This window comes from Hippocampus comes, unplaced genomic scaffold, assembly GCF_001891065.2.
Source record: "Hippocampus comes isolate QL1 unplaced genomic scaffold, H_comes_QL1_v1.1 scaffold110, whole genome shotgun sequence".
NCBI classification, from domain to species: Eukaryota; Metazoa; Chordata; class Actinopteri; order Syngnathiformes; family Syngnathidae; genus Hippocampus; species Hippocampus comes.
In genome coordinates, this window is record NW_017805498.1 from 1,814,528 (window position 1) to 1,828,064 (window position 13,537).

A 13,537-nucleotide genomic window follows, 5' to 3' on the forward strand; every position below is an offset into this window, starting at 1 on the left:
TAAAAGAGTACCTGAAAAAGTAAATGCATGATATTATAACTTGAAAACATTCATACAAAATCATTTCAGTTGTGTATGACATTTCAAAAGGCCATTGCTCAACAACTGTGACAAGCAACGTATGTGAAGCCAAAAATGGACATGCGGCTCTGTCTGCAGATTTAAGTGTTAATAGCATGATATGTGTGAATACCAGAGACATATCTGTTACTCGTGGTTACAAATAAGAATAATTCCATTTGTTTAATAATAAACTTCACTTAAAAAAATACAATAATCATGAAAAGATACATCACAAAATAAAACTTTTCATGCTTCTTCCTTTCATTCCTTAAGAAGTTATTATGAAGACATGACAAGAGTAAGAAATAGAGTTTGATACATGATGAATTTAATTAATATGGGCTGTGAAGTGAGGGCGTCAACAGCATTAGTCTACCTGAAATTAAGCATTAAATTACATTTTCAAAAGGGGGCTCTCCAGAATCTGTTTTCCTTGATGGAAATGTGATACATCAGATCTATGCTGCTGTGACAAATGTCTCAAGTCATGTAAGCATCAGCTGTGCTCCACGCCATATTTGGCAGCTGTCCCAAATTTAACTACTGCTTTGTAAGCAAAGCATGTTCGCACAAAGGACGACACATGTCAGAGTGGAGGGCATGATTAGTTGTTGAACTGTTAAATGCAACACCATTGGAATGAAAAATGAGTCACATTTACGTATTTACACTACGATGTGCTTTGTTGTAAAATTCATGCCTTATTTTTTTTTTTTTACCAATAAGTAAAAAGCAAAATATTGAAATGTATTTTTAGAGGATATGCAAAAAAGTTTTTATAATTATTATCATAATTTATTAATCATAGAATATAGGCCTTCATGGGGTAATTGTGGAAATTAAGCCAATAGTGGCTTAAAACTGTCTTTGGAAAGGAAGTGGAGCTATGTGTGTTTGGCAGAATGATGGAGAATGGCTCAAAGGTAGAATTGTAATCATTTCCTAAAGTTTCTCATACCTTAATATGTATTTAAATAGCTTTTTTGTTTCAATTGTCCAATGGTTTGGGGATGAGTATCTGGCCACTCCATCCAAAAATCAACTTTTTCCAACAGGTGATGATTGTGATTTCAGCAGTTTTAGATCAGGCAAATTGAGTGAAATATAAATAGAATTGGAAAAGACTACCCACAAAAATTAAAACCATGATTTGATCTAATTTAAATGAAACGTTCTCATTTGCATTAAGGAAGAAAATAAACTCATCACAACAGTCATAAGCCACAGGCTGCGACAGTTGTCTTGATTCTTAAATTATGTTTTATGTGCATTCTAGTCTACATCACAATTGGTAAGAGCACAAGGGCAAGAAAATAGTCTCATTTTTATGTAAATGAATAAGGATTCAAAATTTAAAAAAAAACGTTTATTTATTGCCAAACAACATATAAATCAATTGGAACTGGTAAAAAAAAAAAAATCATTTAAAAGAAAAAAAGAATGTGAGACGACATGCTTTCGTGGATGTTGGCTTTCAAAGTTTGCCACACTACATTTGGTTCGTGGTCCCTATTTAACTCTTGCCATATAAGCAAACAACACTTGGTATAAAAGGAGAGCATGGGTGCTGAGGCGGTATGTGGTGGAGGAGCCTGAAGACCCCAGCCTGTGGTAAGTACTCAGAAAACCACTCTCTGCTGGGACACAGTTGAATATATACCCCGTTTAAAATATATACAATACTATTTTAATAAATATAGACCTGAATATAATATGTACTAACAGTAACAAAAATGTCATTTCAACAGGATTGTGACATTCAACTATTAAAAGGATAAGCGGGAGGTACTGTATGAACGCGGTTCAGTGACTTTGCATGGATATTCTTAAAAATATTAAGTTACTTATTTAGGGAGGCGGCGCAGCGGGGCCATGGTTAAAACATATGTCTTACAGCTCAGAGGTCGTGCGTTCATATTCGTATTTTGTGTGAAGTTTGCATGGGCTCTGCATGCTTGTGTGGGTTTTCTCCAGGTATTCTCGTTTCCGTCCACATTAATTGAACACTCAAAATTGTCCATAGGTGAGAGTGTGAATGGTTGTTTGTCTCCGGTTGTGCAAATGTGCTCTGCATTTGGCTGGCAACCATTCCAGGGTGTAAACTTTCTCTCACCTGAAGTCACCTGGAATAAGTTCCAGCACACCCGCGGCCCTAATGGGGGTCAGCGTTATAGAAATTGAATGGACTCAGTTTGAATCGTCGTGCTGATCTAATATCAAAATGTTGGTGAACGTGACTCCACGTTGAACTAGAAAACCCAATAAAATGAATTTGGCGAGAAGAAATTGTTTATTTGGTTGTACAATGCAGATGTGATACGAATTAATCAGGCTGTCATTCTAATTGCCGCACAGACATACAGTAAACCACCACCATGAGTACCGACGCAGAAATGGCCATGTATGGCAAAGCTGCCATCTACCTCCGTAAACCAGAGAAGGAGAGAATTGAGGCTCAAAGCAAACCATTTGATGCCAAGTCAGCCTGCTATGTGGCCGATGCAAAGGAGCTGTACCTGAAGGCTACAATCCTCAAGAAAGAGGGTGGTAAAGTCACCGTCAAAGTCCTGGACACCGAGGAGGTGGGCATCTTCTCTTCTTGTCTTAAACTCATGTGCTCCAAACATGTGATTGGGTTCTCACTTTGTCTCATGTCTTCATCTAGGAGAGGACAGTTAAAGAAGACGATGTCACTCCAATGAACCCTCCCAAGTTCGACAAAATTGAAGACATGGCCATGATGACCCATCTCAATGAAGCCTCTGTCCTGTATAACCTCAAAGAGCGTTATGCAGCATGGATGATCTACGTAAGACAATCTGCTCAAAATTGTGTCCATAAATAGTCTCCCCTTAAGACATTTTTACACATTGCGTCTTTCTCAGACCTACTCTGGGCTGTTCTGCGCCACTGTAAACCCCTACAAGTGGCTCCCAGTGTACGATTCCGAAGTTGTGAGTGCTTATAGAGGCAAGAAGCGTATGGAGGCTCCTCCCCACATCTTCTCCGTCTCTGACAATGCATACCAATTCATGCTTACTGGTATGTAATAATAATAAGATGAACATGTACAAGTTCAAAATCATTTGAGCCGACTGCTGTGGAAATACTACATTATTGATTCCATGCTTCTGTTTGAACAGACAGGGAGAACCAGTCTGTGTTGATCACGTGAGTTATATTTTCATTTGTAAACTAAGAAACGCTTGTACAAAACATTTTCACACGTTTGTCTCTATTGTCCAGTGGAGAATCCGGTGCTGGAAAGACTGTGAACACCAAGCGTGTCATTCAGTACTTTGCCACCATCTCAGTTGGTGGTGATAAGAAAAAGGAGCAGGGAAAGTATCAGGTATGTTGGCTTGGAAAGGATTAGCGTTTGTTTTGAGAGGTTCACTTGAACTTATCTGTGAATGTTAATTCTAATGACGATGACAGGGGTCACTTGAGGATCAGATTATAGCTGCCAATCCTCTTCTGGAAGCCTACGGTAATGCCAAAACTGTGAGGAATGACAACTCTTCTCGTTTTGTAAGTTTCGTGCAATTGCTACAGTGTAATTCTTTTTATGTTTCAACAATGAACGAATCTAAACCTGTTACCTTTTAAACAGGGTAAATTCATCCGAATTCATTTTGGCACAACTGGCAAACTGGCTAGTGCTGATATTGAGACCTGTAAGTGGACAATTCACAGTGTGAAAATGCCTCGGCTGCAGTGCGAGAGACTGAGTTCTTAAAATAATTGCAGATCTCCTGGAGAAGTCCAGAGTGACATTCCAGCTTCCCGATGAGAGAGGCTACCATATCTTCTACCAGATGATGACCAACCACAAACCAGAGCTGATTGGTATGGATCGTTCTAGTCTTTTCAAAATCCAAGACTCACATACTTGTACATACAATGAAAAAAGTGTGCTTATTCTTGCATTTTTTTTTTCTTCCCGACAGAAATGTCACTGATCACGACCAACCCTTATGACTTCCCCATGTGCAGTCAGGGACAGATCACCGTGGCCAGCATTGATGACAAACTTGAGCTGGAAGCCACTGATGTGAGTGATTATATTTCAAATGTGGTCTAGAAGGTAAATAATCACCTCCTGAACGCAACATCTGACAGTATAGTTTTATTTTGTTGTTTCCAATCTTATCTTCTCAATGAATAACTTGTTGTATTTGTTGTTTTTTAAATACACAGAACGCCATTGATATTCTGGGCTTCAGTAACGAGGAGAAGATGAGCATCTACAAAATGACAGGTGCTGTCCTTCATCACGGTAACATGAAGTTCAAACAGAAGCAGCGTGAGGAGCAGGCAGAGCCCGACGGCACAGAGGGTATGTAGAGGTGTGGCATGTTTCTGATATCAGGCTTATTCTGTTGAACAAAGTCCATATGAGCTGTACTCTACAAAACACTTCAGATGCTGACAAGGTTGCCTACCTATTGGGTCTGAACTCTGCTGACATGCTGAAGGCTCTCTGCTATCCCAGAGTGAAAGTCGGAAATGAGTTTGTCACCAAGGGACAGACTGTGCCTCAGGTAACATTGATCAAAATAATCCCAATTTGAAAATAAATAAAAGGCGGCACTTAAAGTAGGCAGAAGTGCGTGATAATTTTTCTCCATTCATGTTGTGACGGAGCTCTAAATATAGAACTGACTCTCGGAGTTGATATTGTTTCTAGGTGCTGAACTCAGTGACAGCCCTTGCCAAGTCCATCTATGAGAGGATGTTCTTGTGGATGGTCATCCGTATCAACCAGATGTTGGATACGAAACAGTCAAGGCAGTACTTCATTGGTGTCCTGGATATTGCTGGCTTTGAAATCTTTGATGTAAGCTTCATTCATGTGAAAAGATGAATACATTTTTTTTTCGGACGATAGTCCTTGTCGGAATGAGAAAATGATTTGTCCTCACACAGTTCAACAGCATGGAGCAGCTGTGCATCAACTTCACCAATGAGAAGTTGCAACAGTTCTTCAACCACCACATGTTTGTGCTGGAACAAGAAGAGTACAAGAAGGAGGGTATTATTTGGGAGTTCATTGACTTTGGCATGGATCTGGCTGCCTGCATTGAGCTGATTGAAAAGGTACGCATTTGATTCTGAGGGCTAGATTTGTCGATGGCCGCGAACTAACCTGGATCACCGAAAATACCATAAATAAGCTTCTCCTTTGTTTTCTTTTCAGCCGATGGGTATCTTCTCCATCCTTGAAGAGGAGTGCATGTTCCCTAAGGCCACAGATACTTCATTCAAGAACAAGCTGTATGATCAGCATCTTGGCAAATGCAAAGCATTTGAGAAGCCAAAGCCTACAAAGGGCAAGGCCGAGGCCCACTTCTCCCTTGTGCATTATGCTGGTACTGTGGATTACAACATCAGCGGCTGGCTGGACAAGAACAAGGATCCCCTCAACGAGTCTGTTGTGCAGCTCTACCAGAAGTCGTCAGTTAAACTCCTGGCTTTCCTTTATCCACCTGCTACTGCTGAGGGTGTGCTGATAAAACACATGTTCAATATCGCTGGCGTCAGGAGGAATCCTCGAATCTCAGAAATCATCATTTTTCAGGAGACCCCCAAAATGGCATATTTGTTCAACCAATATATAATTACATTGTCAAGGAGCACAAGCGATGTTCAACATTTTGGATTGGTCCAAAATTTGTAAAAGCAATGCCCACACATGTGGATGAACAGATAGCATCGATTCGTGGTGGGAGAAAAAAAAAATTTACCAAACTGGATTTGGCCTGACGTCAACAATCGAGTAAATGACATGAATATTCAATGTGATTCTAATGCTCCATCTCCTTCCAAAATGGTGAGTAGAAACTGGTGGCAAAAAGGGAGGCAAGAAGAAGGGTGGCTCTATGCAGACTGTATCTTCACAGTTCAGGGTAAGGTCTCTAGTTTGCCGACCGCCCCCCCCCCCTCCCCAAAAAAAAAACACGTGATTTTGCAACGCATGTTACATTGTATTGACTTGACATTATAATGATGTTCATTGTTTTGTACTTTCAGGAGAACTTGGGGAAACTGATGACTAACTTGAGGAGCACCCATCCTCACTTTGTACGTTGCCTGATTCCTAATGAGTCAAAGACTCCAGGTAATGTATCCTGCAAAAATCTTTGTACAATGTCAGATAACGTTATATGGGTGACATTATGACTTATAAATCTTTAGGGCTTGATACATATTCCTATTTTTAGCTGTGGTATTCCACTATTAAAATAACCACGATGCAATGTGCCCCTTTCCGTAGGCCTGATGGAGAACTTCCTGGTTATCCACCAGCTTAGGTGTAATGGTGTGCTTGAGGGTATCAGAATTTGCAGGAAAGGTTTCCCCAGCAGAATCCTCTATGGTGACTTCAAACAGAGGTATCATTAGCAATATTTAATAATAATAAGTCAATCAAAAACAGTGATGGATCAAATGACTTTCACAATTAAAAGGTACAAGGTGCTGAATGCCAGCGTCATCCCTGAAGGCCAGTTCATTGATAACAAGAAGGCTGCAGAGAAACTGCTTGGGTCAATCGATATTGACCATGACCAATACAGATTTGGTCACACCAAGGTAAATAGCTCTTTTCTAAAATAAATAAATAAATAAATAAATAATTAAAAAAATTGAATTTATAGCTGAACAATTATGGGAAATTATTGAATTCCTTTTTGTCTTCCCTAAAAATCACAATTGCGATTTGATTTGCAATTTTTTTTCCAAGCTCCTTTTCTCAGGTCTTTTTCTTCTCCCCAAAAATCACGATTGCGATTTGATTTGCATTTTTTTTCCAAGCTCCTTTTCTCAGGTCTTTTTCAATAATTATTCCCTATTACAACAGACACTATCAAATCTGTTATGCGATACAAAATACCAAGGTAAATGAAAATAAAGCATTCATGAATATGAAAGACAGATTATCTTCAACAATTACTGGAATCAACAAAATATTTTGATGTGCAGTTTGCTAAGTGTTCATCACAACAACATAATTCTTCCATACGGGTGTGGTGTAAAAATAAGTATAGCCTGTGAAACAGTGGTCCCCAACCTTTTTCGTATCATGGACCAGTTGAGACAAGGACACGCTGTTCGCATTTTTTCTCATCGCTTTTACAATGCCAGTTTTGAAGCACTGCTTCTGACAACAATTTTCGTGAAAAAAGGGTTACAATTATTTTAATGTATCAAATTTGATTTTTAAGTTTTCTAGCCATTCATTTCTGTGTTTTACATGAGATATCAAGTTTGTGACTTTTTTTTTTTTTAATCTGGTTAGGTGTTCTTTAAAGCAGGTCTTCTGGGTACACTTGAGGAAATGAGAGATGAGAAGCTGGCAGCTCTTGTCACCATGACTCAGGCCCTCTGCCGTGGTTACCTCATGAGGAAGGAGTTTGTGAAGATGATGGAGAGAAGGCATGTTAAGAATTGTAAAAACACTCTGGATTCATCCAAAACAAATGCGCTGTGCATAACTGAAAATGTCCGTACACAGGGAGGCCATCTTCACCATCCAGTATAATGTGCGGTCATTCATGAATGTCAAACATTGGCCATGGATGAAGGTGTACTACAAGATCAAGCCTCTGCTGAAGAGTGCTGAAACCGAGAAAGAGCTGGCCCAGATGAAGGAAAACTACGAAAAGATGACTTCTGACTTGGCCGCTGCTCTTGCCAAGAAGAAGGAACTTGAGGAGAAGATGGTGTCTCTCCTTCAGGAGAAGAATGATCTACAGCTGCAAGTTGCATCCGTGAGTAACAAGCCACTGACAGATTTTGCTGGTAACCAATGTTTTGTGTGATTAAAGGTGTTTGATCAATGTGAAATAGGAATCAGAGAATCTGTCTGATGCTGAAGAGAGATGTGAGGGTCTTATCAAGAGTAAGATCCAATTGGAAGCCAAACTCAAGGAGACAACTGAGAGGTTGGAAGATGAAGAGGAAATCAATGCTGAGCTAACTGCAAAGAAGAGAAAACTGGAGGATGAATGCTCTGAGCTCAAGAAGGATATTGATGACCTGGAGCTTACCTTGGCCAAAGTGGAGAAGGAGAAACATGCCACCGAAAACAAGGTGTGCAACTCTCTCTCTCTCTCTCTCTCTGTCTGTTTGTCTGTCTGTCTCTCTCTCTCTCTCTCTCGCTCTCTAACACACACACACACACACACACACACACAGACTTTTTTATTTATGTATATATCTCTCTCTCTGTCTCTCTCTCTCTCTCTCTCTCTCTCTCACACACACACACACACACACACACACACGCACACACACACACACACACACACACACACGCACACACACACACACACACACACACACACGCACACACACACACACACACACACACACACGCACACACACACACACACACACACACACACGCACACACACACACACACACACACACACACGCACACACACACACACACACACACACACACGCACACACACACACACACACACACACACACAGACTCATTTATTCATTTGTACATCTCTCTCTCTCTCTCTCTCTCTCTCTCTCATCAACTTCAGAATTGAATTGAGAATGACCGCTAAATTCCAATTAAATTCTTGAATTAGAATTTACGTTTGAATTCAGGAGGCAAACAGGAAGCAGAATTTCAAAAGAAATTTGAAATGAAGGAAGCAGAATTGAAATTCCATGAAATTCATTGTGCAAAATTAAAGTGCATTTAACAATTAACTTTTACAGGGTATGAGCCTATTGACATGAATTTCATACAAATATTATTGGAAGGACTTTATGTAAACAAAACTAAATAATACAAAATAGTAAAATCTAGTCATTTTTTTAAATGCACCGGTACATTAAAAGCTTACTCAGAAAAAAATGATTATTAAAATAATATTTTTTAAAAATGAAATGGTAGAACTGCACTTCATTCCCCAGAATATCTTTCTTTATCTAAGTCTTTAAAATGGCTCTCTAAACATTTTCAACAATTTGTTTGGTGTACACCTGATATGTGATGAGGATGATGAGTTTCCCTGAATTGCATTGAATACAATTCCACTTCCTGTAATTCAAACTGAATTCACCATCCTGTGGGGTACAGCCAATTCAAATTCAAATGAATACAATGAATTGAATTGAATTCTGTAATTCTTAATTTTGCACAGCCCTGATTTGTACTCTCGAGAGAAAAAATTAAAATATTCTGTGTTTCCATTGTAGGTGAAGAACCTAACTGAGGAGATGGCTTCTCAGGATGAGACCATTGCAAAGTTGACCAAGGAGAAGAAAGCCCTTCAGGAGGCTCATCAGCAGACTCTTGATGACCTGCAGGCTGAGGAAGATAAGGTCAACACTCTGACCAAGGCCAAGACCAAGCTTGAGCAGCAAGTGGACGATGTACGTGAAGATAAGTTATTTTAACATTGGAAAAACAAGATGTCACAATAATTAAATAGCATTACTCTGCAGCTTGAGGGTTCTCTGGAACAAGAGAAGAAGCTGCGTATGGACCTGGAGAGGGCCAAGAGAAAGCTTGAGGGTGACCTGAAACTAGCACAGGAATCCATCATGGACCTTGAGAATGACAAACAGCAGTCTGATGAGAAACTTAAAAAGTAAAAGCTTTGTTCTTGATCTCATGACGCAATATTAACAATCACTTTTGAAGCGAGACACCACTACATATGACTAATCTTCACAGGAAGGACTTTGAAATCAGTCAACTTCTTAGCAAGATTGAGGATGAGCAGTCAATGGGTGCCCAGCTTCAAAAGAAGATCAAAGAACTTCAGGTAAAATATCCTCAATGTTACATGCTACATTTTAAAAACGAAGAGTGAATTTAAAAGTGTAACAAGAACATGTTCTTATAGGCCCGTATTGAGGAATTGGAGGAGGAAATTGAGGCCGAGCGTGCGGCTCGCGCCAAGGTTGAGAAACAGAGAGCGGATCTCTCCAGGGAACTTGAGGAGATCAGTGAGAGGCTGGAAGAGGCCGGAGGAGCCACCGCTGCTCAGATTGAGATGAACAAGAAGCGCGAGGCTGAGTTCCAGAAGCTGCGCCGTGATCTCGAGGAGTCCACCTTGCAACATGAGGCCACTGCTGCCGCTCTGCGCAAGAAGCAGGCTGACAGTGTTGCTGAGTTGGGTGAACAGATTGACAACCTCCAGCGTGTCAAGCAGAAGCTGGAGAAGGAAAAGAGTGAATACAAGATGGAGATTGATGATCTCTCCAGCAACATGGAGGCTGTTGCCAAAGCAAAGGTGAACGTTTCACTTCAGTTTATCGGTAACATGCACCAATGAGTCTGATTTTAAGAATGGATTAATAATAGGTGTCATATTTTCAAACTACTAGGCAAATCTTGAAAAGATGTGCCGTACTCTTGAGGACCAACTTAGTGAACTGAAGAGCAAGAATGATGAGAATATCCGTCAGCTCAACGACCTGGGTGCACAGAAAGCCCGTCTTCTGACAGAAAATGGTATGCATGAGGCAATCAAACTACAGTTTATAGGTGAATAACTAAACATACATGCTAACGCTACACGATGATGTTCAAACAAGGTGAGTTTGGCCGTCAAATTGAGGAAAAGGAAGCTCTTGTCTCACAGCTGACCAGAGGTAAACAGGCCTTTACCCAGCAGATTGAGGAATTGAAGAGACAGATTGAAGAGGAGGTCAAGGTAAGAAACGTCATCCTCAACAACAATTTTGTTTCAAGATAGAAATGTACGCATCAAATATATTTGTCTTACCAGGCCAAGAATGCTCTTGCCCATGGACTGCAATCAGCCCGCCATGACTGCGATCTGCTGAGGGAGCAATTTGAGGAGGAGCAGGAGGCCAAGGCTGAGCTGCAGCGTGGAATGTCCAAAGCCAACTCTGAGGTGGCTCAGTGGAGAACTAAATATGAAACTGATGCCATCCAGCGCACTGAGGAGCTTGAGGAAGCCAAGTCAGTATGATTTAAAATTTAAAAAATACTGACAGCGGGTTTATTTCAGATGGCATTTTAATTTCATTTGAGATGGATGGATGGATTAATTGTTTTTGTTATAGCAACTAATATTTTCGGGATGATCAAAATCACTGTTGCAGGATGAGAGAAATTCGTGTAAAATCTATTATGGCGATTGGAGATTTTTCACGAAGAAACATTTTAAAACAGGAAAAAGTTGGCACAGCGTCTCCAGGAGGCTGAGGAACAGATTGAGGCTGTGAATTCCAAGTGTGCTTCTCTGGAGAAGACCAAACAGAGACTCCAGAGTGAAGTGGAAGATCTCATGATTGACGTGGAGAGGGCCAATGGTCTTGCTGCCAACCTTGACAAAAAGCAGAGGAACTTTGACAAGGTACAACTGATACCAAGCGCTCCCGTGACGTACCAAAAGACAAATTAACATGCACTGACCACTTTGTAAATTGTGAAACTAGGTCTTGGCAGAGTGGAAGCAGAAGTTTGAGGAGGGTCAGGCAGAGCTTGAGGGAGCTCAGAAGGAGGCTCGTTCTCTCGGCACTGAGCTGTTCAAGATGAAGAACTCTTACGAGGAAGCTCTGGATCAACTGGAGACCATGAAGCGTGAAAACAAGAATCTGCAGCGTGAGTGTTGGACAAAGTTTGGCAACTTGTAGTTCATGTAGATTCTCCATGCAAGAATGCGGTGCAAGAAAGGGTCCCTTTTCTTAATTTGAAACTGTCTTTGTCACTTTGTAGAGGAGATCTCTGATTTGACTGAACAGATTGGAGAGACTGGAAAGAGTATCCATGAGCTCGAGAAGGCCAAGAAACAGGTGGAGACTGAGAAATCTGAAATCCAGACAGCACTTGAAGAGGCCGAGGTGAATTAAATTAATGCGAATGGAGCAAATCAATGGATAAAATCGGAGTGCAAAGATTTATATTTGTATTCCCAATTATGTAGGGAACTCTAGAACATGAAGAGTCAAAGATCCTGCGTGTCCAGTTGGAGCTCAACCAAATCAAAGGAGAAGTTGACAGGAAGATAGCGGAGAAAGATGAGGAGATGGAGCAAATAAAGAGGAATAGCCAAAGGGTGATTGACTCCATGCAGAGCACGTTGGATTCCGAGGTCAGAAGCAGGAATGATGCCCTGAGAATCAAAAAGAAGATGGAGGGAGACTTGAACGAGATGGAAATTCAGCTGAGCCACGCCAATCGGCAGGCGGCCGAGTCTCAGAAGCAACTCAGAATTGTGCAAACACAGCTGAAGGTAAAGCAATGTGATGAGCTGCGATCACCCTTCCTTGGTGTTGCAATTTATTCACTTCATACCTTGACTTTCACCAGGATGCACAACTGCATCTCGATGATGCCGTCAGAGCGCAGGATGACCTGAAGGAACAAGCTGCTATGGTGGACCGCAGGAATGGCCTCATGGTGGCTGAAATTGAGGAACTTCGGGCTGCTCTGGAACAAACAGAGAGAGGCCGAAAGGTTGCTGAACAGGAGCTGGTGGATGCCAGTGAACGTGTGGGCCTCCTGCACTCTCAGGTAAATAATATATTTTTTATCTTTTTTTTAAATACAGTAATACGTTTTATGATTCAACATATTTTATATGTGTTATGTTTTGAGTGACAATTACCTTTCTGTCCCAGAACACAAGCCTTCTTAACACCAAGAAGAAGCTTGAGTCTGACCTTGTCCAGATCCAGAGTGAAGTAGATGACACTGTTCAGGAAGCCAGGAATGCAGAGGAAAAAGCCAAGAAGGCCATTACCGATGTATGTTTTCTCTTCGTAACGTTGTGCTTTAATTGATTCGAAAGAATGTTCTAATAACAAAAAAACAATCCTGTCATTTCTAGGCTGCAATGATGGCTGAGGAGCTGAAGAAGGAACAGGACACCAGCGCGCATCTGGAGAGGATGAAGAAGAACCTGGAAGTTGCTGTCAAGGACCTACAGCATCGCCTGGATGAGGCTGAGAACCTGGCCATGAAGGGTGGCAAGAAGCAGCTTCAGAAACTTGAATCTCGGGTAAGACAGTTAAGTGAACCGACTCAAACCTAGTATAAAATATGGCCATTACATTTAAAAAACAATCCCCAGGTGCGTGAGCTTGAGACAGAGGTTGAGGCAGAGCAGCGACGTGGAGCCGACGCTGTTAAGGGTGTCCGAAAATATGAGAGGAGGGTGAAGGAGCTCACTTACCAGGTAAATATCACGTAGCATGCATATGTTCAAGAAATTAACCTAAAATTACATGTATTCAAAAATTGCAAACCGGATTTTTTGTTCACAGACTGAAGAGGACAAGAAAAACGTCATCAGACTGCAGGATCTGGTTGATAAATTGCAGCTCAAGGTGAAGGCCTACAAGAGGCAGGCAGAGGAAGCGGTAAGAATCTACAAGAAAATATATACACACACACACACACACACACACACACACACACACACACACACACACACACACACACACACACACACACACACACACACA

The 13,537-nt window shown here is 41.0% G+C and overlaps 1 protein-coding gene across 2 annotated transcripts in view; it reads left to right on the forward strand.

Moving 5' to 3' along the window:
* Positions 1 to 1,576: 1,576 nt before the first annotated feature.
* LOC109520010 (myosin heavy chain, fast skeletal muscle-like) overlaps positions 1,577 to 13,537 on the forward strand; it is a 14,099-nt gene continuing 2,138 nt past the window's right edge. Inside the window, exons 1-39 of one of the 2 annotated variants that reach the window (XM_019876936.1) lie at positions 1,577 to 1,674; positions 1,812 to 1,848; positions 2,419 to 2,645; positions 2,729 to 2,872; positions 2,949 to 3,105; positions 3,207 to 3,234; positions 3,310 to 3,415; positions 3,502 to 3,594; positions 3,677 to 3,740; positions 3,814 to 3,912; positions 4,014 to 4,117; positions 4,264 to 4,402; positions 4,489 to 4,607; positions 4,754 to 4,903; positions 4,993 to 5,163; positions 5,264 to 5,567; positions 5,905 to 5,972; positions 6,097 to 6,184; positions 6,341 to 6,458; positions 6,534 to 6,657; positions 7,364 to 7,500; positions 7,580 to 7,835; positions 7,915 to 8,157; positions 9,290 to 9,466; positions 9,539 to 9,684; positions 9,771 to 9,861; positions 9,943 to 10,332; positions 10,427 to 10,553; positions 10,637 to 10,755; positions 10,831 to 11,027; positions 11,241 to 11,424; positions 11,507 to 11,672; positions 11,787 to 11,911; positions 11,995 to 12,303; positions 12,381 to 12,584; positions 12,692 to 12,817; positions 12,901 to 13,071; positions 13,144 to 13,248; positions 13,337 to 13,432. In XM_019876936.1, the coding sequence (XP_019732495.1) occupies positions 2,439 to 2,645; positions 2,729 to 2,872; positions 2,949 to 3,105; positions 3,207 to 3,234; positions 3,310 to 3,415; positions 3,502 to 3,594; positions 3,677 to 3,740; positions 3,814 to 3,912; positions 4,014 to 4,117; positions 4,264 to 4,402; positions 4,489 to 4,607; positions 4,754 to 4,903; positions 4,993 to 5,163; positions 5,264 to 5,567; positions 5,905 to 5,972; positions 6,097 to 6,184; positions 6,341 to 6,458; positions 6,534 to 6,657; positions 7,364 to 7,500; positions 7,580 to 7,835; positions 7,915 to 8,157; positions 9,290 to 9,466; positions 9,539 to 9,684; positions 9,771 to 9,861; positions 9,943 to 10,332; positions 10,427 to 10,553; positions 10,637 to 10,755; positions 10,831 to 11,027; positions 11,241 to 11,424; positions 11,507 to 11,672; positions 11,787 to 11,911; positions 11,995 to 12,303; positions 12,381 to 12,584; positions 12,692 to 12,817; positions 12,901 to 13,071; positions 13,144 to 13,248; positions 13,337 to 13,432 (5,652 nt within the window). In that variant the 5' untranslated portion in view covers positions 1,577 to 1,674; positions 1,812 to 1,848; positions 2,419 to 2,438. The remainder of the gene's footprint in view (positions 1,675 to 1,811; positions 1,849 to 2,418; positions 2,646 to 2,728; positions 2,873 to 2,948; positions 3,106 to 3,206; positions 3,235 to 3,309; positions 3,416 to 3,501; positions 3,595 to 3,676; positions 3,741 to 3,813; positions 3,913 to 4,013; positions 4,118 to 4,263; positions 4,403 to 4,488; positions 4,608 to 4,753; positions 4,904 to 4,992; positions 5,164 to 5,263; positions 5,568 to 5,904; positions 5,973 to 6,096; positions 6,185 to 6,340; positions 6,459 to 6,533; positions 6,658 to 7,363; positions 7,501 to 7,579; positions 7,836 to 7,914; positions 8,158 to 9,289; positions 9,467 to 9,538; positions 9,685 to 9,770; positions 9,862 to 9,942; positions 10,333 to 10,426; positions 10,554 to 10,636; positions 10,756 to 10,830; positions 11,028 to 11,240; positions 11,425 to 11,506; positions 11,673 to 11,786; positions 11,912 to 11,994; positions 12,304 to 12,380; positions 12,585 to 12,691; positions 12,818 to 12,900; positions 13,072 to 13,143; positions 13,249 to 13,336; positions 13,433 to 13,537) is intronic. The other variant, XM_019876937.1, reaches the window with a different exon arrangement.